Genomic DNA, 22633 nt, shown 5'->3' on the forward strand with positions numbered 1-22633 from the left:
TCTACTGATCTTTAGTGATAACCTTAAAGCTCTTGACTAGAGTTGGGAGAACCAGAAAAGTAAAGTTTGGCATCTGTAACGAACACCTACAGTTCAGGCATGGCCACCGAACATGGACTTCACCAGGAGATCCATGTTACTTTTCAGATTCGGATGCCCGAACACCAAGTGATTGTTGCTCTGTCATGTGCATGACATCACGGCAAACAACGCTTCTGAGGAAGCCACGGATCCATGGTTCCCACGCTGTCAAAAGGCAGCGTGAGCGCTCAGCTGTGATCGGAGGTATAAAGTTTACCTCCGGTCACTGGTGTCAGCTGATGGGACCACTGATCCCATCATCTGACACCTGCTGACACTAATAACAGTGAGAGCAGGAGTGGCGGATGGTAGTATTCATCAGCGCTGTAAATATATAATTTAAAAAAAAATGGTGTGGGTACCCCTGTCTTTTTGATAACCAGCGAGGGAAAATGGCTTATGGCGTGGGACAGAACGACAGACAGGTATGGTATATTGTTGTTTTTTTATTTTAGTTTTATTACAGGAGAATGAGGGCTTCGCTGGAATAGATTTTTTGTGAGTATAACTGTGTTTGTTATTTTTAAATAAAAATGGAAAACTATGTTTAGTCTTATTTCAAATAAAGAACTATATTCTAGCTGTGTCTTTATTTACCACATAACTATAGGATTAGTAATGGATAGGTGCCTTATAGATGCCTCTCTATTACTAAGCCGTGGGCTTGATGTCACCTGACAATACAAAGGTGACATCAACCCCATAAATATGACCCCCACTTGCCACCACTACAGGCCAAGTGGGAAGAGCATCATAATTGGTCCTTCTAATAGATTTGCCTTTTCTGGCCAGCTTTGGGCTGCTATTTTTAGGCTGGGGGAGCCAGTATCCATGGTCCCTTACCAGCCTGAGAATACCAGACCCCAGCTGTCTGCTTTAATAAGGCTGGTTATCAAAAATGGGGGAAAAGCCCCACCATTTTTAAAATTATTTATTTAAATAATTTAAAAAAAGCGTGGGGACCCATCAGTTCTTGATAACCAGCCTTGTTGAAGCTGACAGCTGAGGGTTGCAGCCCCCAGCTTTGAGATTTCCTGGCTGTTTATCATAAAGACAGGGGAACCTCCGCCGGTTTTTGTTTTTATTATTTATTTACAGCACAGGAGTGGCTGATGAATACTCCCATCTGCTGCTCCTGCTCTCACTGTTACTAGTGGCAGCAGGTGTCGGATGATGGGATCAGTAGTCCCATCAGCTGACACCAGTAACCGGAGGTAAACTTTATACCTCCAATCACAACTGAGCGCTCATGCTGTCTTTTGACAGCATGAGAACCGTGGCTCTCTGATCGTTGGGGATGATTTCACCAATGATCAGAAGTGGTGTTTGCCACGCTGTCATGTGCATAGCATCAACCCCACAAATATGAGTTGGGCAAGGTGCCAGAATCGACGCATATAATAGATGTGCCTTTTCTGGGCAGCTTTGGGCTGCTAATTTTAGGCTGGGGGGGCCAATGTCCATGGCCCCTTACAAGCCTGAGAATACCAGACCACAGCTGTCTGCTTTAGCAAGGCTGATTGTCAAAAATGGGGGGACCCCACATGTTTTTTTTTTATTATTTATCTAAATAATTAAAAAAACAGAGTGGGGACAGCTCTATTCTTGATAACCAGCCTTGCTGAAGCTGACAGCTGAGGGTTTCAGCCTCCAGCTGCAAGTTTTGCCTGGCTGGTTATCAAAAATACGGGGGAACCAATGCGATTTTTTTAAAATTATTTACTTACAGAGCAGGATCGGAAGATTAATACTCCCATCCGCTGCTCCTGCTCTCACTGTTACTAGTGGCAGCAGGTGTCGGATGATGGGATCAGTAGTCCCATCAGCTGACACCAGTAACCAGAGGTAAACTTTATACCTCCAATCACAGCTGAGTGCTCACGCTGTCTTTTGACAGCGTGGGAACCGCGGCTCTCTGTCTGGCAGGGATGATTTCACCACTGATCAGAAGTGGTGTTTGCCACGCTGTCATGCACATGACAGCACGGCAAACACTCGATGTTTGGGCCTCCCATTCAAGTGAATGGTGTCCGGGTTCAGGTCTGGGTACTGTTCTGGTACACGAACCTGAAATTTTTGTGTGTTCTGCTGAACCCGCCCTACCCGAACATTCATCTCTATCCTTGACAGATTTCCTTTAAAGCACCAATCCAGCTGGGTTTCTTTCAATGTTGGAGTGGTGCTTTAAATCGAAGCACCTTCCTCCGGTCATATACTCACCCTCCAGCGTCTTACCCATTCTTGGGTGCTGCTCCGGTCTGTGATATCTTGTGACAGTATCTTCTGACTGGCTCGAAGTCAGAAGGTATGTCACACACTCTTAATACAAGTCTTTGAGGGCCAGATTGAGGCTCTCATAGACTTGCTTTGAAAAGTGACCTCCGCTCAACTCCATGAAACACTGGAGCTGCGAGCAGGTCACTTATTGGTGGAGACCGACAGGAGCGACACTGGAAAACGAATGAAGGCGGTGGCAGGTGAGTATGAGACAGGGAGCAGAGGACTTACATTTAAAGCACCATTCTAGTGGTGCATTAAAAAAAAACTGGAGTGGTGCTTTAATAATACGTCAGACGTTGCAAATCAGAAAGGTCCCATTAAAACACATTTGTTGATAATGCATAAAATACTTTTTGAGTTTATATGTTCTCTTTACTGTTCTATCATAACAATATTATTTACAAAAGATAGAGTGTCACTCAGTACATTTATAGTAGCTAGGATAGAGATAGCTGGCAGTGCAGAAATAAAATATACATTAATACAGGACCAAAATAATGATAGAAGATAATGGTTTCAGTACTACAATTGCTGGAATATGTTACTTATAATAACTTGCATTTTGTGATAGTTGAGGAGAAAGAAGGAATTTTCTAAGAGAACTCCGGGGAGCTGTTTCTATTAAGCTGCTGGCAGGTGGTTTATCATGACTTCTAACATCCCATAATAAAGTCAAGCAATTCAGCAGAGTATTATTGTATTTCTTCTGTGCATCTGTATGAAAATTCATTCACTAGTGTCGAAAAAAGAAAAAAAAATCACTGCATGCAGATATTACTCCAGAAAGTCTATTTTTCCAAGTTATTTTATTGATACTATTGAGAAAACTCATTTTGATGATGTACATTTGAATGGAATGCTAAAAATGAATAAAGCTAGAAAATGATACTTTATTGATAAAAAAAAATAGCACATCTGCATAACGTTTGGGTTGTATGCTTCATCTAGAAGCTAAGATTGGATAATATAATGCTTTAGAGCAGTGACAAGATGTCTAAAAGCTTAGAATTTGCCTGTGAAGATATTGACCAGTGTCAATGTTTATGTTGCCACATAAATATGCGGCATTTCTTAACACAGTATATCACATCACACAAAGATATGATGCAGAAAGCTGTAGCTGAATGCTTAACACAGCAAAAGCTATTGAACATTTTGGTGGCGGGGTACACTTTCTGCACTTTTATACCTAGGTAAATTGTACATCTGTATGCTTGCTTAGTTATAATTTACTAAATATAGGCATGGAAAAACAGTTTTATATAGGTGTTCAATATTCAAATGCCTAATAACTTTATGCTACCTTATAGTATTTACCTGCACACAACCTCCGATCCTCACAAGATCTCCTTCTCAACTCTCCTCTTATCTCCTCTTTTAAGAGTTACTACAAGTTTCAATTTATTTTTTACATAAATTAAAAGTAAAAGTGAAGCTTGTGATATCCAAATCATAAAGAGGACAAGAAAAATTATTCAGCTCACCATAGTAAGAGCCAGCAATCACTGGAAACAGGAGAGATTAATTGAATCCATCGAACAAAGAAGGTTCCAAGGTAGTAGGGGATCCAGCACATTTGAGTAGATAAAAACAATGACAAAAAAATCTTCTAAACAAGGGCGTCACTATGCATTTGACTAAGAAATAAGGAGCTCAAAGGTTCAAAATGTGTAATACCTTCCATGCCTTACCTTTTGACTAGCTTTTTCATGGCATGTTCACTGATGAAGCTGTTTTTAACAATTTTGGAATACACATTTTTTAACTTCTCACATGTGCTGGATTGAATGCTACCTTTCAAGTGAAGATAATGTGAGGCAGTGACTGGTGTTACCTGTTACCAGGATGCACATGGAGGCATATTTAGGTCATGAGAGGACATTGCAGTCACAGGCATAGCTGTGGTTGCAATGCAGATTAAAGTGAGTATAGGTCTTGGACATGCTGGTTGTCCAAGGCAGATTTAGGGAAGCCTGTTCTGGGCCTTTGTGTATTGAAACAGACTACAGGACAGTAGTTGCAGTCTGTTTCATTACTGGATGGGTTTTCCATGTGGCTGAAGGCCACAGGTTGCTAGTTAAAGGCCCTGCAGTATAGGGCTTGGGTGTGTCAGGTTCAGTGTCAGTCTGGTGTTTGGAGGAGTATAGAGCAGTTAGCTCTGCAGCGCTCTACCTGTGTGAGGCAACACAGGCCAGCAGAGCCAAAGAGGCAGGGGGGCTGAGAAGTCTGGCACCCACAGCTTACACAGCGGTGCAGTCGCCCATAGAAAATGGTCTCAGGAGGTGGACTGGCATGTTTAGTTACTGTAAAGAGGAGGATATGTGCCTGGCTGCGAATCGGGGGATGTACTGTGTGATGCTGTGAGTAGAGACATTGTACACAGCGGTGCAGTCGCCAATGGCAATCGGTCATGGAGGTGGACTGGCATGTTTATTGGCTGTAATCCAGATGATATGGTTCCCAGCTGTGATCCAGAGGATATTGTGTGTTGTGCATTATTTGTGAGTTAAACATTAAAGAGACTTTTTGCTTTGAACTTTGCTGGGTCACTGCCTCATCACTGCATAGTGTGCAACGGCTGCACTACACTTGCTAGAAAAAAAATGCTTCTTTCCCCACTTATCACTCAGTCTCAGTCACCACCTCCCTACCCTGAAAAACTGCTCAAATCTGTCTTCAATTTTGTCTCTGGGATCAAACTAAAGCAATGCTTGAAAAAGGCTCACAATGTATCTACAACAGCAATCATTGTATGACGTACAGTATGTATGCATAATACATGTTGGAATTTTTAATAATACTGATGCCTAATCTTTTATATTTTTTAGTGTCCCTTTAACTGACCATATTCATTCAACTGAGAAAACTGCATTTTTAAAAATAAGTTATTTTATTCTTGAACCATGTACAATGTATAAAGTTTTAGCAGATTCCATAGCATAAAGTGGCTTTCCCACTAAAATCAGACAAGTAAATAAAACATTCTGTATTGCAAAGGGGTTTTTTACTTGTCATGCTCAAAAGCTTGTGAAGATAGTCATTATAAAAAAGCATCCAAACGTCTCTGTGCAGGAGGATGATACAAATGTTCAGCTTTCTAAGGACAAATTATACAGCAGTATTTATTGGGGTCAGAAACTGTTTTACTCAATTCTTTTGAAAATGGCTGATGTTCAGAAAAGCCCACATGGGCCTAATTTTCTACAGAGCTTGTTGTAGTGTGTACATAGCGAAAGCATTTTTCATCTCCCTGCTACCTTTATGACATTCTTGTTTAAATAATGTGCATGGTTTGCGGGCGGCTGAAAGAACTAACTGCTTCAGGCAGAAATATGGACAAGCAGAATAAGAGCAGGAGATAGCTATATAGTTTAAAATATTGAAATTGTTAAAACTAGAGAAGTGAGAATTTTGTCAAGTGGATTTGAATTCTACTCGAATTATAAAAAATTACGCTTTCTGAAGAATACAGACTTTCGGTACTCACTCTGTGCAAACTCAGTAAAATGATGGCCAGCTATTGCCGCCATCTTACTAGACAGTAGAGAGCTGGCAAAAAGTTAAAAAAAAAAACATACCACACGGCTCATTTCTCTGGTTATTCCCATTGCTTCCTACCTCCTGTCCAGTTCTCCGCACCTTCGTCTCTCTGACACACGTGTCTTCCTTTATGTTGAAAATTTTACCTTTTACTGCTCAAAAATCCATAAAAAAACAAACAATCGCCGCTTTATCGTGTGTAAACTTACCCTTACGCCAGGATCACATGAGCGATTATTCTCACCTGTGAAAGAATTGGTCGATTATGCTATTGATAATCAGATCAAACTCTGATCAGATTTTCTCACATGGAAGAATCACAGCACGGGTGCAGAGAAGAAAAAAAATAATTAGTTTCTCCACTGTTTGCGTCTGCAGATGTTGGACCGCACTTGGCTGACATTCGAGTGCAATCCAATGTTCACATAATTTCAGGGCACTCACAGCATCACAGCATGCTACAATTTTTATCTCATGCCATGATAAAAAATAGTAGATCTTCAGTGCCCTATAGTAAATTATTGGTCCGAATGCTATCTGATAAAGCATCAGATAGCACTCGACCATGTTATACACTCATGTGAGTAGGCCCTTATACTGTATTCAAGAGCATCGTCTACTTAAAATAAAGTGTTAAGCTTAATCACAATTAACTCTTATTAGTGCTAACTAGATCTGAAAAATAGTATTTAGCCATTTGGGTTTAATTTACTAGGAAATTTGATTTGAAGAAAAGTTATTTTTTGCAAAATTAATGTCCCTTAGTTTTGTTCTGCTATCTTTCCAGACCAGGGAGCATTGTAAATGAAACATGTAAAAATTTAAAGAAGAGTTTCTCATGCTCACCTCACCATTCTTGCTGCTCCCACTGCTCCCTTACTGCTGTTCGGTCCTCTGCGCCTCTGTCACATTGCATCTCTGGCTCGGTACTCTAGGCTTTGGGTTCCGGCTGTGAGCAGGCCCTGGAGTTAGCTATGCATATGCACTGACATCTGGGGCCTCAAGAAACCCAAGACTAGAGTGAACACCATGCCGGAGATGCGATGCAAGTAAGGCACAGAAGAATGGACGGTCGGTTGGGAGCAGCAGGGATGTATAGTAGAACAAGGCACTCCTGTATGTAGGTGCACATGTAGGTGCCCAATCCGTAATCTAATATTGAAAAACTTGGCACTCAGCTACTATAAAATTAGAATAGAAGTCCGACCGGAGTTGCAGCAAGGTTAGACTGAGAATGTGGTATGCCACTGAGGGAGCGTCCTCCCTGGGCTGTGGGGAAGCCTCCAATGCTGCTAGGTAGCTGGACAGGTGAGCAGCGGTGTGCTCCGGCCAAGAAGCTGAAGGGAAGGAGAGTGAGAGGGTCAGACTTTCTGACACGTTTTAAAGGTGCTTGGACCTTCATCAGCACCTTTGTTAGGTCCGAGCACCTTTGAAATTAATCAGAAAGTCTGACCCTCTCGCGCTCCTGTCCTTCGGGGACATCACCCTTACCACACCCCCAACACACAACGCTACCTCACAGCAGCGCCTCTTGGCCAGAGCACGCCGCCACTCACCTGTCCAGCCGCCTAGCAGCATTGGTGGCTTCCCCACCACCCAGGGAGGATGCTCCCTTGGTGGCATGACGCATTCTCAGTCTAACCTTGTTGCAACCCCCCATCGGACTCCATGTTGGCCAACTATGGGAGTGTACTCTGCATCATCCCCAGCCAACTGGATCTATGACCAACCACCCTGCACCCATCAGACACAAGTAAGTCATCCTCCCTGCATACCAGCATCCTTAGCTCATATACAGCCCCATGTAATGCATGTGCAGTAACTTCTATGCAGGTGGTCTTTGCACAGTTAATTTGTCCTGGCAGCTACTTTCGGTTGCAGCAATAGCTTAACGGGGAATCTTTTTATTTCTAGCGCAGGTGTCTTTTTATATCTTATCATCAAAAAGGGAAGCCCACCTGTCCTAGCACAAGGTCATGTGATCATTCGAATTATGCAATTTCCTACAATGTATAAAACATCGGTGGGCACTTTATGGCAATTTGCACAAAATCTTTCAAATTTGCCAGGTTTAACAAATTCCTAAAATTTTGACACAGAATCAATTCGCATCAAATTGATATGATCATCCCTAGTGAATATCATATACAGCAGTACAAACAGCCTATTCTTTTAATAGGACAGAGAAGCCTTGGAGATATCCTAATTTATTACTACAATGGTTCTGAGTATTAAGAGAAAAGAATGTATTACGAAGTTACTATGTAAAATACTGGAAAACATCATGGTTTATTTTTCATCAAAACTCAAACAATATTAAACAAAACTTCAGAAAACTAGTGCTACAATAAAGAACAAACCACAGAACAGATTTGTTTGAAAGATCCTTTATTGCAATGTTATAATTAATACATAAATAGGAATAGTAATAAAGATTTTTTTCTTCAAAATCTGCATACAGTATGGGTCAGCACTTCTCATTTTCAGATTAAGGTCAGATTCAGGTGGCCACATTGCAGCCCATTTTAGAATTCATATGATACAGATCCCTTGCAGGTCTGCTGAGCTTAGATCATCAAAGAGTTCTATGGTGATCAAAGTTCTGTTCAGTAATACGGAGGGGAGGTGGAACAGGAGGGGTATATTGCAGATGTGAACATTTGGCCATATTACTGCCACCTGAACCTAGTTCCAGTATATAGCACTTTCTTATGCAAAACTTTGTGGGCACAGTGTATTAACAAAGAAGTCATCACTAGAGTTGTTTTTTTAAATGTCACTCATTATTTATAAATGTGTCTGACACCGCCATATCATGTAACATTTTTTAATAATTTATTTGTATTTTGCCATACTTATGACATGAATCCATTTTATGTTTCTGCTTTATTTTAATAGATTGTTGATTTGACATATACATGCATAACAGAATACTATATTTGTGTTATATAGGTACTTTAACACACTTTGCAGTAACACACTTTGGACATCCAAGGGTTCTGCTTGCTTTCATCTGAAAAAGAAACATATCAAACATTAGAAAAGTCTACTTTTTAAGCAAATTAAAAAAAATCCGGGATGCATGACATTTCTGTGAATATTTTTTATATTAATCTACACATTTATTTACAGCTGGCTAAGTGCAGTAGTGTGTCATATACAATGCTCAAAGACAGTACTTTTAGAACCTTCAAAATTCTTGCTGATTCTTTCCACTGCTGCTACCTAGTGTTACCAATCATCCTAAAATTCCAGGACACTACTTAAATTTAGGGAACTTTTTTTCCCTGTCCATAAAAAAATTAAGGTTTCCGTGATTTTCTTGAAGCTGAAGAAACCTTTTCCGTTTTTTTTTTACTGTAATTATAATTTTACAGTTTACAGTGAATGCAGCCAATGTCTTCATATCAGAATTATGGGCTATGGACATCAATCATTCATAATAATTATTTATTTTGGTTTCCCAACATATCTGTAAAAAATATTGTCTGTGATTTTTTGATAAGCTGTCCAGAAAAAATAAAAAGTCAAATTGACAACCCTGATGCCACCACAAATGAATGGAGTGTCGGCATGTGCAGTGCTTCTCCATTCTAATGGGAATAAATTGCCCCATTGTGGATAAAATGTCTCCATCCTGTTGATCATCCCATCAATTTCCCCATCCGGCTGAGTCCCAGCAGTTGGATCACCCACAATCAATAATTGATTACTAACGCTGTGCATAGGTGATAATTTGTTTTCACCAGAAAACCTTTTTAAAAGAAAGAAGAAACACAGTCTCTCTTTCTCACTCTGCTCATGCCTCCTCCTTCATTTCTATAGACTTCAATAGACAGCTGTAATCTGTTCTATCAATTACTTAATATGTTGGTAACCCATCTTGTCTTGAGTAAGACTGATTTTAGATTTTTTTCTAAAGGTACCTTCACACTAAACGATTTACCAATGATCACGACCAGCGATACGACCTGGCCGTGATCGTTGGTAAGTCGTTGTGTGGGTCGCTGGGGAGCTGTCACACAGACAGCTCTCCAGCGACCAACGATGCTGAGGTCCCTGGATAACCAGGGTAAACATCGGATTACTAAGCGCAGGGCCTGGTTACCATTGTAAATGTAAAAAAAACCAAACACTACATACTTACATTCCGGTGCCTGTCACACGTCCCTCGCCATCTGCTTCCCGCACTGACTGTCAGTGCCGGCCGTAAAGCACAGCACAGCGGTGACGTCACCGCTGTGCTCTGCTTTTACTTTATGGCCGGCACTCACAGTCAGTGCGGGAAGCGGACGGCGGGGGACGTGTGACAGACAGCAGAAGGTGAGTATGTACTGTTTGTTTTTTTTACTTTTACAATGGTAACCAGGGTTAATATCGGGTTACTAAGCGCGGCCCTGCGCTTAGTAACCCGATATTTACCCTGGTTACCATTGTAAAACATTGCTGGCATCGTTGCTTTTGCTGTCAAACACAATGATACACGCAGATCTGACGACCAAATAAAGTTCTGAACTTTCAGCAACGACCAGCGATATCACAGCAGGATCCAGATCGTTGCTGCATGTCAAACACAACGATATCGCTATCCAGGATGCTGCAACGTCACGGATCGCTATCGTTATCGTTGCAAAGTCGCTTATTGTGAAGGTACCTTTAGTGATGTTAAGTTTTAGAAGCCGGGGGAGTGGCTAATAAGTGGGGAATCAAATTTATTTTTCTGATAAGACATCTAAAACAAGTTCCTTATATTCACTTAGATTCATGCAATGCTTGTTGAAAACACTGTGGCCATTTAAGACTTCACATGACCATACAACATTCACATGACAACAACACAATCTCCAAAGTTCTAACATGGCACCTTAGAGGAGTTTAAACAATATAGGGCTGCATAGTGAACACATGGGAAAAAACTCTTTTGTAGTCTATAATCTATAAAATACATATTTTTTTTACATTTTCTTTTTCTATAGAAAAAAGAATAGATAACTTCATAGTCATGTAGGTTTTGATACTTTTACCAAGATGTACATAAGAGATAATGATCATTTACCAATTTGCTTTAACCTTGCCTGTATCAGCTAAGAATTATGTATTTGGCTGGACATAGATTGTCATATCTGTAGTCTCTTCATTGGGTATGTAGAACACCCAATTTGTTTTATGATATAGGGATGATGGGTTACTCCCGATGTCCTAGGTGCAAATCATAATCTGTCGATTTGCTCAACATGTTGTGGACTTGACAAGATCTAGAAATGTTTTGGAAGGGAGTAGCACACATAATAATGTATATTCTGTAAATATTACTCTCATGCCATTGGAGAGTATTCTGGTGTATGTGGAAGACTTGAGATTAATGAGCTAAGGAAAACTACAGCAGTGACAAGAATGCTTTATCTGATAAGGAAGTTGTTAGTACAACATTGAATAGATGAGAAGGGTCCAACTGTACAAGAATTTATTGAAAAGATAAACTTGCAACTCGTCTTACTGCCACCAAACGGGGAAACCCTTGGCATCTTCATGTTAGGTTGAGAAGAAAGGTCTCTGTCCTAGTCGTGGCCAGAAGTCCCAGCCTAGAGTTCAGTACGTGTTGTTTAGTGGCGATGCACCGCATGACATCATGATGTTACATGTAGAGAGACGTCCCGGGCTTACTCGCAGCAAGAAATTCTGGCTTAGTTACAAGATGCCCTTGGATTCAATGAGCAGTGGAGGCAAAAAGAGACCATACAGGGAAGAGTAAGCAGCCAAAATGGCTGGAGAGGTGAGCAGTAAAGTGTGTATCAGTCTTTTTTTTTTGTTTGTTTCTTTTAACTATTTGCCAGCCTTCTATGGTTCAGTAAAATGGTTCAACAAAATGGCACTAGCTAGTCACCATCCTGTTGAATTTGTGTGGAACAAATGAAAAACAAAAATCTACATTCTGAAGAATAAGGATTTTTGTACAAATTTGAGAAGAATTCAATTCCACTCAAGTTAATTTGCCCAAATCTAGGATTGATACATCTGAAATGGCTTCCAGAGAGCAGCTGATGAACAGGGAAAAGGGATATGTTAATAGTATATATCGACTTCTCAGTTGGGGGGGCGGAAGATGTAAGGCAGTATACATATCCTTTTGGGGTTTATTAAATAGTTTATGTATTCTGGATTAGCAAGAAGAGGGGGTGGTTCTGCTTTGCTACAAATGTATCAATAGTCTTATTGCTCCGGAGACCACATCAAAGGGAGGGAGTATGACAACAGCGTACTATTAAGGGGATAATAAAGCTCAGTTTTTATTGCATATTTTGGCCATAACATTTTAACATTTTTTTGTTTGCTTTGTCATTATAAGGAAACCGCTTTAAGTTGTATATAATTGTATATAAATGCTGGCAAGCTTCTAATGGGTCGGAAAGGGGTTAAAAGAAAAATTTTAACCCCTTTCCCACCCAAGACATTTCCATATGTTTCTGTGACTTGGGCCTTATTGACGTGGGACGTATGGATATGCCCCGGCGAGAGTGCACGCGAGAGTGCCACTAGGTGTCAGCTGATTCTGACAGCTGACAGCAGGCACTCAGTGCCAGAAGCAATCCTGCACTGTTCTCAGCACTTTAACCCTCATAAATGCTGTGATCTAACTCAATCATAGCATTTCAGGAGCAAGCAGAGGGAAGACAGTCCCTCTGCCCGATCGTTGCTATGGTGACCCGACCTCGTCTTAACAACATCTGGGTCACCAGAGCTAGAAAAGTTGCCAAGTTGCTTGATCATGCCCAGAGTATGATCAACAAACTTTGTCTGTCAGTGCAACACTGACAGTTTGCATTGCATAGGGATGGTGCTGCATCCCCATGCTATGCAAGCAATCAGCCAGCAAAAAATGATTGTTCCATAGGCTGCTGTCACACTAGCAGTATTTTGTCAGTATTTTACATCAGTATTTGTAAGCCAAAACCAGGAGTGGAACAATTAGAGGAAAAGTATAATAGAAACATATGCACCACTTCTGCATTTATCACCCACTCCTGGTTTTGGCTTACAAATACTGATGTAAAATACTGACAAAATACTGCTAGTGTGACGGCAGCCATAGTGGGACAAAGTAAAAAAATTGAAAAAGTAAAAAGAAAGTTTAAAAAAAAATTGTAAAAATATAAAGAAAATTACTATATGTATTGCATACATGAATAAATATTTTTATTTAATAAATATTTTTATGAAAAAAAAAATCTATGAACAATAAAAGTACACATATTTGGTATCGCCATGTCCAGAACGACCCGACTTATGAAATGGTCTCACTAATTAACTCCTTTGGAGAACACCATAAAGAAAAATAAAAAACAAGGCAAAAAACAAAGCTTTATCATCATACTACCAAACAAAAGGAGGAATAAAAAGCGATCAAAAATACAAATATAAATAAACATGGTATTGCTGAAAATGTAATCTTGTTCTGCAGAAAACAAACCATTATACAGCTCCATCAATAGAAAAATATAAAAGTTATAGCTCTCAGAATAAAGTGATGCAAAAATAATACTTTTTTTCTATAAAAGTTTTTATTGCGTAAAAGCGCCAAAACATAAAAAAATTATATAAATGGGTATCACTGTAATTATTGTGAAGAATAAAACTATCTTATATATTTTTACCAGATGAAAATAGCATAAACCCCCCAGAAAAAAAATCCTAAATTGCTGGTTTTTGATCATTCTGCCTCCAAAAAATCATAATAGAAAGTGATCAACAAATTTTATATGTCTGAAAATGGTATCAATAAAATCATCAAACATCATAGGACCTGTGATCCGGCGGTGTCTGTGTTTTTAGGATTGCATAAAAGTGCCGTCGGTCACAGTTTTGTGTACTTCCAAAAAGAAAGACAGAGCTGAACACAAGCCAGACGGAGTCCAAAGTAGCTCTGCTGCTTCATTATAGTGAATGGATCCTTGGGGGTTTCATCTGAATCATGTCACTCAGAGATTTAGATGTAAACCCCAAAGTAAGTGCTCAGTGTAGAGCGCCGGATAAATGTGATCCCCAACATTATGTAAAATGTTCCCAATAAAAGCTTCAACTCAATCCACAAAAACAGCAAACTTCCATTCAGGTCTTTCATCTGTTAACAGAAATATTGGGGTCTTCCACGTTACTGGTAGGCTTTGGAAAAGCGAAATGGCTCTTTGGCCCTCAAAAGAAATTCAGCAAATTCTGCACTCCCTAATCCAATTGACCCCTTCCCTTCAGAGCCCCCAAATGTGCCTAAACTACTTATGGTATCCACATATTTGGCATTTCTGAAGCGATGAGAGCCTGCTTAAGTTATGGGTGAATGTCTCCAGAAGCATGAGCTGGGCAGAACGTACTGGTGACTGCAACATACTGGTCACTACCTCGTACCGGTCACTACAACGGCAGTTTGCAATTTTCACTCGGCAACATTCATTGCTACTTGTTTCTGGAAAACACCCACTGTGTCAAAATCGTCAATACACCTGTAGATAAATTCCCAAAGGGGTATGATTTCCAAAATGGGGTCATTTGAGGGGGGGATACTGCTCTTCTAGCAATTAGGGGCTCTGTATATGGAGTCCACAAACTATTCTAGGAAAATCTGCACAACAGGCAAATAGGGCTCCTTCCCTTCTGAATAACCCATATGGCTAAGTAGTACTGTACAGCCACATATGGGCTATTGCCAGTAGAAATTGAAGGACAAATTATGGTGCCATTTTTACTAACTTCTTGTGTGAAAATGTAAAATCTGGGGCTAAAACAAAATGTTGGTGGTAAAAATGTAGCTATTTTTTCTTCACTGCCTAATGGTATAAAATTCCGTGACACACCCATGGTGTCTATATGATCACTGCACATGAATTCATTGAGAGGTGTAGTTTGTAAAATGAGGTCACTTATGGGGATTTCTGCTATTCTGGCAACCCAGTGGGTCATAACACCCGCAAACCACAACAGTAAAATCTGCACTATAGAATCGTTATATGGCGCTCTTTCCTTTCTGAGCTTTGCACTGTGCCTGAAAAATATTTTCCTATTACAAGTAGGGTATTGATGCACTCAGGAAAAAATCTACCTCAGTTTGCTGTAAAAAAATCCTATTAGCCTTTAGAAAAATTAAAAACTTGGGGCTAAAACAAAATTTTAGTGGTAAAAATGTATTTCTTTCTTCACCGCTCAATGGTATAAAATTCTGTGAGGCACATGTGGTGTCAACATGATCACTGCACCCCCAGATTAATTCACTGGGGAGTGTAGATTGCAAAATGAGTTCACATATAGGGGGTTCTGTTGTTCTGGCACCTCAGGGGCTCTGCCAAAGTGACATGGCACCCTCAAACCATTCCATCAAAATCTGAAGTCCAATAAGGCCCTCTTCCTTTCTGAGCTTTGGGGCATCTGCACTCAGGATAAATTTCACAACAAATGTGGGGGTCCATTTTTCCTGTTCCTGTTTTTTCCACATTTCAAAAATCCCTGTGAAACACCTGAAGGGTTAATAAACTTCTTGAATGTGGTTTTGAGCACCTTCAGTGGTGCAGTTTTTAGAATGGTGTCACTTTTGGGTATTTTCTGTCATATAGACCTTTCAAAGTCACTTCAAATGTGAAAAAGGAGAAATCACTGGTCATCATTTCACCCGTATTGCTTCTTAACAAAAAATTGTGTTTCAAAAATTGTGCTGATGTAAAGTAGACATGTGGAAAATGTTGTTTATTAACTATTTTGTGTGATACACCTCTCTAATTTAAGGGTAGCAGAATTCAAAGTTTGAAAATTGATAAATTTTCACCAAATTTCCATTTTTTCATAAATAAGCACAAGTTATATCAAAGAAGTTTTACCAAAATCATGAAGTACAATATGTAATGAAAAAACAATATTAAAATCAGTGGAATCCTTTGAAGTGTTCCAAAGTTATTACACTGGTCAGAATTGTAAAATTTGGACTGGTCATTAACGTGCAAACCACCCTTGGGGAGAAAGGGGTTGCTACAATTTTTTTAAATTTACATTTATTATGATCTACAGTCTGGAGAGACGTTAGAATGTAATTAGCCACATATGATTTGCAGTATATACATTTCTAAACAGTGTGAACCACCACATAGCCTCTATATACAGTATGAGCCACCACATAGCCTTTTTCTACAATATGAGCCGAAACATAGCCTTCCATATACAGTATGAGCCCCCACATACAGTTGTAGCCAAAACTATTGACAACCCTGCAATTCTGTCAGATAATACTCAGTTTCTTTCTGAAAATGATTGCAAACACAAAATCTTTGTTATTATTATCTTCATTTAATTTGTCTTAAATGAAAGAACACAAAAAGAATTGTCCTAAAGCCAAATTGGATATAATTCCACACCAAACATAAAAAAGGGGGTGGACAAAAGTATTGGCACTGTTCGAAAAATCATGTGATTAACAGCACCTGTAACTTACCTGTGGCACCTAACAGGTGTTGGCAATAACTAAATCACACTTGCAGCCAGTTGACATGGATTCAAGTTGACTCAACCTCTGTCCTGTGTCCTTGTGTGTACCACATTGAGCATGGAGAAAAGAAAGAAGACCAAAGAACTGTCTGAGGACTTGAGAAACCAAATTGTGAGGAAGCATGAGCAATCTTAAGGCTACAAGTCCATCTCCAAAGACCTCAATGTTCCTGTGTCTACCGTGCGCAGTGTCATCAAGAAGTTTAAAGCCCATGGCATTGTGGCTAACCTCCCTAGATGTGGACGGAAAAGAAAAATTGACAAGAGATTTCAACGCAAGATTGTGCGGATGTTGGATAAAGAACCTCGACTAACATCCAAACAAGTTCAAGCTGCCCTGCAGTCCGAGGGTACAACAGTGTCAACCCGTACTATCCGTCGGCGTCTGAATGAAAAGGGACTGTATGGTAGGAGACCCAGGAAGACCCCACTTCTTACCCCAAGACATAAAAAAGCCAGGCTGGAGTTTGCCAAAATTTACCTGAAAAAGCCTAAAATGTTTTGGAAGAATGTTCTCTGGTCAGATGAGACAAAAGTAGAGCTTTTTAGGCAAAGGCATTAACATAGAGTTTACAGGAGAAAAAAAGATTCATTCAAAGAAAAGAACATGGTCCCTACAGTCAAACATGGCGGAGGTTCCCTGATGTTTTGTGGTTGCTTTGCTGCCTCTGGCACTGGACTGCTTGACCGTGTGCATGGCATTATGAAGTCTGAAGACTACCAACAAATTTTGCAGCATAATGTAGGGCCTAGTGTGAGAAAGCTGGGTCTCCCTCAGAGGTCATGGGTCTTCCAGCAGGACAATGACCCAAAGCACACTTCAAAAAGCACTAGAAAATGGTTTGAGAGAAAGCACTGGAGACTTCTAAGGTGGCCAGCAATGAGTCCAGACCTGAATCCCATAGAACACCTGTGGAGAGATCTAAAAATGGCAGTTTGGAGAAGGCACCCTTCAAATATCAGGGACATGGAGCAGTTTGCCAAAGAAGAATGGTCTAAAATTCCAGCAGAGCATTGTAAGAAACTCATTGATGGTTACCGGAAGTGGTTGGTCGCAGTTATTTTGGCTAAAGGTTGTGCAACCAAGTAATAGGCTGAGGGTGCCAATACTTTTGTCTGGCCCATTTTTGGAGTTTTGTGTGAAATGATCAATGTTTTGCTTTTTGCTTCATTCTCTTTTGTGTTTTTTCATTTAAGACAAATTAAATGAAGATAGTAATACCAAAGAATTTGTGATTGCAATCATTTTCAGGAAGAAACTGAGTATTATCTGACAGAATTGCAGGGGTGTCAATACTTTTGGCCACAACTGTAACCTCATATATACAGTATGAGCCCCAACATAGAATTTAATAGACATCATGAGCCCCAACACAGCCCCTATGTTCAGTATGCGCCCACATATAGCCTCCTGTAAACAGCATTAGGGTTGAGCGACTTTCATTTTTTTAAGATCTAGTCTGGTTTTGTGAAACCCGATTTAGTCCAGAGTCGAGTCGAGTGAAGTCGGCCGATTATCGCTAAAAGTCGGGGATCGACCGAAAAACGAAACCCAATGCAAGTCAATGGGGAAGCATAGCCGGCAGTGAGTGGAGGCCAGGAAAACACCTACAGTGCCCATTTTACTGCCAAAAACATCCATTCTTGTTTTCTGAAGCTTGTCAATCTTAATTAACTTTATAATAATAGTTGGGCACTGGAAATTGGGGGTCATTTGGCAAAAGTTGTGGGGGGTAGGGCTGGTTCAAGGTTTTAGTGGGCCCAGGAAACGTGGACTACGTCATGGCGGTGGAGCAGGGAGAGGTAAGTATTTCAACGTTGCAAGTGCTGTGATCCTGAGCAAGCAGGGGGGGCCCACTCGTTCGCATTGGCACTGGCACAGGGCCCCTCAAAGTACGGCGGTGTGTTTGCATGGCGGGGGCGCCTCCCACCAGCAGCGACACTTTTGCGTATTCTGAGTGGCCCTGTGCCAGTGACGTCGCCAACGAGTATGCCCCCCCACCTGATGAAGGAACCTGCACTTTCATCTGCACCTTCCTCTTTGTCCCTGTGTAAGGTGGTATAGTATGCGGGAAGGGGAACCTTACTTTCAGCAGGGTCAGATTCTGGCTGTGTAGAGTACAAGGGGAATGTAGTGGTCTAGGTCAATGTACCAGCAGACTCATCTAGCAGTGGCTGGACAATGGGCAGGATGAGGAGGAAACAGATATAGGGCCAAAGAATAAAGTAGGCTAAATGCAGATCAAAATTGGTAACAGGACTAAACAGGCGGCATTGCTTTGTTCAGTGGAGTAGCAAACCCAAGAGCAGCAGACACTGTTTCAAGGGCCTAACCACACTAGTAGGCCAAATGCAGTTTAATATCTGATAGTATAGGCCGAAAGCCAGAATGTGGAAGCTCAGCTTTGTTCAGTTGAGGACAACACCAGGGAGGGGCAGACACCGTTAGTAGGCCGTAACCAAAGTTGAAGGCCAAATGCAGTTTAATATCTGATACTATAGGCCGAAAGCCAGAAGGTTGAAGCACAGCTTTATTCAGTTGAGGGCAACACCAGAGAGGGGCAGACACCGTTAGTAGGCCCTAACCACCATTTTGTTTTTTAAAAAACACTTAATGAGAGCCAGAAGGTTGAAGCTCAGCTTTATTCAGTTGAGGGCAACACCAGGGAGGGGCAGACACCGTTAGTAGGCCGTAACCACCATTTTGTTTTTTAAAAAACACTTAATGAGAGCCAGAAGGTTGAAGCTCAGCTTTATTCAGTTGAGGGCAACACCAGGGAGGGGCAGACACCGTTAGTAGGCCCTAACCACCATTTTGTTTTTTAAAAAACACTTAATGAGAGCCAGAAGGTTGAAGCTCAGCTTTATTCAGTTGAGGGCAACACCAGGGAGGGGCAGACACCGTTAGTAGGCCGTAACCACCATTTTGTTTTTTAAAAAACACTTAATGAGAGCCAGAAGGTTGAAGCTCAGCTTTATTCAGTTGAGGGCAACACCAGGGAGGGGCAGACACCGTTAGTAGGCCCTAAACACCATTTAAAAAAAAAAAAAAAAACAGCAGTTAATGAGAGGCAGAAGGTTGAAGCTCAGCTGTATTCAGTTGAGGACAACACCAGGCAGGGGCAGACACCGTTAGTAGGCCGGAACCACCAATGTGTTTAAAAACAGCAGTTAATCAGTGCCGGAAGGTAGAAGCTCAGCTTTATTCAGTTGAGGACAACTTGAATTAGGGACTGCAGACAGACTTAGCAGGCTGTCCCCTGTGTGGACCATGCATCCAATACATTAACCCATTGAGCCACAAAGGACACGTAACCTTCCGTGGCCATGCCTACAGGTCCATGTGTCTGTTGTCAGGTGTACCTTTGTCAGTGTAGGCCTAGTGGAAGGAGGGACCGCAGACAGGCTTCGAAGGCCTAACACAATAAAATGGGCTGGCTGTAGGCACTTTAAAATTGGTTCCAGGGGTACACGGGCAGCAGTGGTCTGGTCAGTGAAGGCCTAGTGGAAGGAGGGACCGCAGACAGGCTTCGAAGGCCTAACACAATAAAATGGGCTGGCTGTAGGCACTTTAAAATCGGTTCCAGGGGTACACGGACAGCAGTGGTCTGGTCAGTGGAGGCCTAGTGGAAGGAGGGACCGCAGACAGGCTTCGAAGGCCTAACATAATAAAATGGGCTGGCTGTAGGCACTTTATAATTGGTTCCAGGGGTACACGGGCAGCAGTGGTCTGGTCAGTGGAGGCCTAGTGGAAGGAGGGACCGCAGACAGGCTTCGAAGGCCTAACACAATAAAATGGGCTGGCTGTAGGCACTTTAAAATTGGTTCCAGGGGTACACGGGCAGCAGTGGTCTGGTCAGTGAAGGCCTAGTGGAAGGAGGGACCGCAGACAGGCTTCGAAGGCCTAACACAATAAAATGGGCTGGCTGTAGGCACTTTAAAATCGGTTCCAGGGGTACACGGGCAGCAGTGGTCTGGTCAGTGGAGGCCTAGTGGAAGGAGGGACCGCAGAACAGGCTTCGAAGGCCTAACACAATAAAATGGGCTGGCTGTAGGCACTTTAAAATTGGTTCCAGGGGTACACGGGCAGCAGTGGTCTGGTCAGTGAAGGCCTAGTGGAAGGAGGGACCGCAGACAGGCTTCGAAGGCCTAACATAATAAAATGGGCTGGCTGTAGGCACTTTAAAATTGGTTCCAGGGGTACACGGGCAGCAGTGGTCTGGTCAGTGGAGGCCTAGTGGAAGGAGGGACCGCAGACAGGCTTCGAAGGCCTAACACAATAAAATGGGCTGGCTGTAGGCACTTTAAAATCGGTTCCAGGGGTACACGGGCAGCAGTGGTCTGGTCAGTGGAGGCCTAGTGGAAGGAGGGACCGCAGACAGGCTTCAAAGGCCTAACACAATAAAATGGGCTGGCTGTAGGCACTTTAAAATTGGTTCCAGGGGTACACGGGCAGCAGTGGTCTGGTCAGTGGAGGCCTAGTGGAAGGAGGGACCGCAGACAGGCTTCGAAGGCCTAACACAATAAAATGGGCTGGCTGTAGGCACTTTAAAATTGGTTCCAGGGGTACACGGGCAGCAGTGGTCTGGTCAGTGAAGGCCTAGTGGAAGGAGGGACCGCAGACAGGCTTCGAAGGCCTAACATAATAAAATGGGCTGGCTGTAGGCACTTTATAATTGGTTCCAGGGGTACACGGGCAGCAGTGGTCTGGTCAGTGGAGGCCTAGTGGAAGGAGGGACCGCAGACAGGCTTCGAAGGCCTAACACAATAAAATGGGCTGGCTGTAGGCACTTTAAAATTGGTTCCAGGGGTACACGGGCAGCAGTGGTCTGGTCAGTGGAGGCCTAGTGGAAGGAGGGACCACAGACAGGCTTCGAAGGCCTAACACAATAAAATGGGCTGGCTGTAGGCACTTTATAATTGGTTCCAGGGGTACACGGGCAGCAGTGGTCTGGTCAGTGGAGGCCTAGTGGAAGGAGGGACCGCAGACAGGCTTCGAAGGCCTAACACAATAAAATGGGCTGGCTGTAGGCACTTTAAAATTGGTTCCAGGGGTACACGGGCAGCAGTGGTCTGGTCAGTGGAGGCCTAGTGGAAGGAGGGACCGCAGACAGGCTTCGAAGGCCTAAAATAACAAACAATAGGCTCATGGCAGTTTTACAGCGGTTACATGGATACACGGCAGGCAGCTTGGTGGTCAGTGGAGGAGTATTGAAAGTAGGGACCGCAGACAGGCTATCAAAGGCCTAAAATAACAAACAATAGGCTCATGGCAGTTTTACAGCGGTTACATGGATACACGGGCAGGCAGCTTGGTGGTCAGTGGAGGAGTATTTAAAGTAGGGACCGCAGACAGGCTATCAAAGGCCTAAAATAACAAACAAAAGGCTCATGGCAGTTTTACAGCGGTTACATGGATACACGGGCAGGCAGCTTGGTGGTCAGTGGAGGAGTATTGCAAGGAGTGTCTGTCCCAGTACTCCCAAAATATAAATAGATGTTAATGTCTCGCAAAACAACCAAAACAAAAAAAAAGGTGGCATACTTAGGTACAGGGGTGGGCTCATCTGCTGAGTTTCTGACATAGTAATTTGGCAGTAACTATTTAATGGTGCCAATATAGGACACAGACACAGACTACTTTAAGTTGCATCATAGATGTCTACAAATTTGTATTGTCAGTGCCAGACATTGAATCATGTCAGCGAATAGACTAAAGATTAGTGGAGCTGTGCGACATAATTTTGCACGTGGTACAGCACATTTTGAGCTGGGGGAGGGGGGAACTCTCTTGAGGCCGGCGGGACCGCCCCAGGGCCCCTCATGTTACAACGGTGTGTCTGACGTTGGGTGCGCACCACCACCGCCAGAGACACTACATTGTACTATGAGGGACCCAGTAGCAATGCCGTCAACCAAAAGCGAGCACACCCACCTCTTCAGACAAACAGCAGTCTCATGGGTGCTTGCGCCAAGTCGCGATACCACGGCCCCGTGTGGGGAGTTTGGCCATTTAGGGAGGTGTAAACATGTCGTATGCTGTACAATCAGCTGCAGCAAATTAGACATTAGAAAAGTAATTCACAGGCAAGAGCTTTTCATAGGAAAGCTAGGTGTCGGCCGGGCAAGGTGGGGCAAAAGATTTCGAAATCCAGTTGTGGTTCATTTTAATGAATGTTAGATCGTCAACATTTTGGGTAGCCAGACGAGT

The 22633-nt window shown here is 42.2% G+C and overlaps 1 protein-coding gene across 2 annotated transcripts in view; it reads right to left on the bottom strand.

Annotated features, from left to right (window-relative positions):
• Positions 1–8288: 8288 nt before the first annotated feature.
• WDR72 (WD repeat domain 72) overlaps positions 8289–22633 on the bottom strand; it is a 563678-nt gene continuing 549333 nt past the window's right edge. For both annotated transcript variants that reach the window (XM_077263771.1, XM_077263769.1), the window contains exon 21: positions 8289–8914. In XM_077263771.1, the coding sequence (XP_077119886.1) occupies positions 8859–8914 (56 nt within the window). In that variant the 3' untranslated portion in view covers positions 8289–8858. The remainder of the gene's footprint in view (positions 8915–22633) is intronic.

This window comes from Ranitomeya variabilis, chromosome 5 (genome assembly GCF_051348905.1).
Source record: "Ranitomeya variabilis isolate aRanVar5 chromosome 5, aRanVar5.hap1, whole genome shotgun sequence".
Lineage (NCBI taxonomy): Eukaryota > Metazoa > Chordata > Amphibia > Anura > Dendrobatidae > Ranitomeya > Ranitomeya variabilis.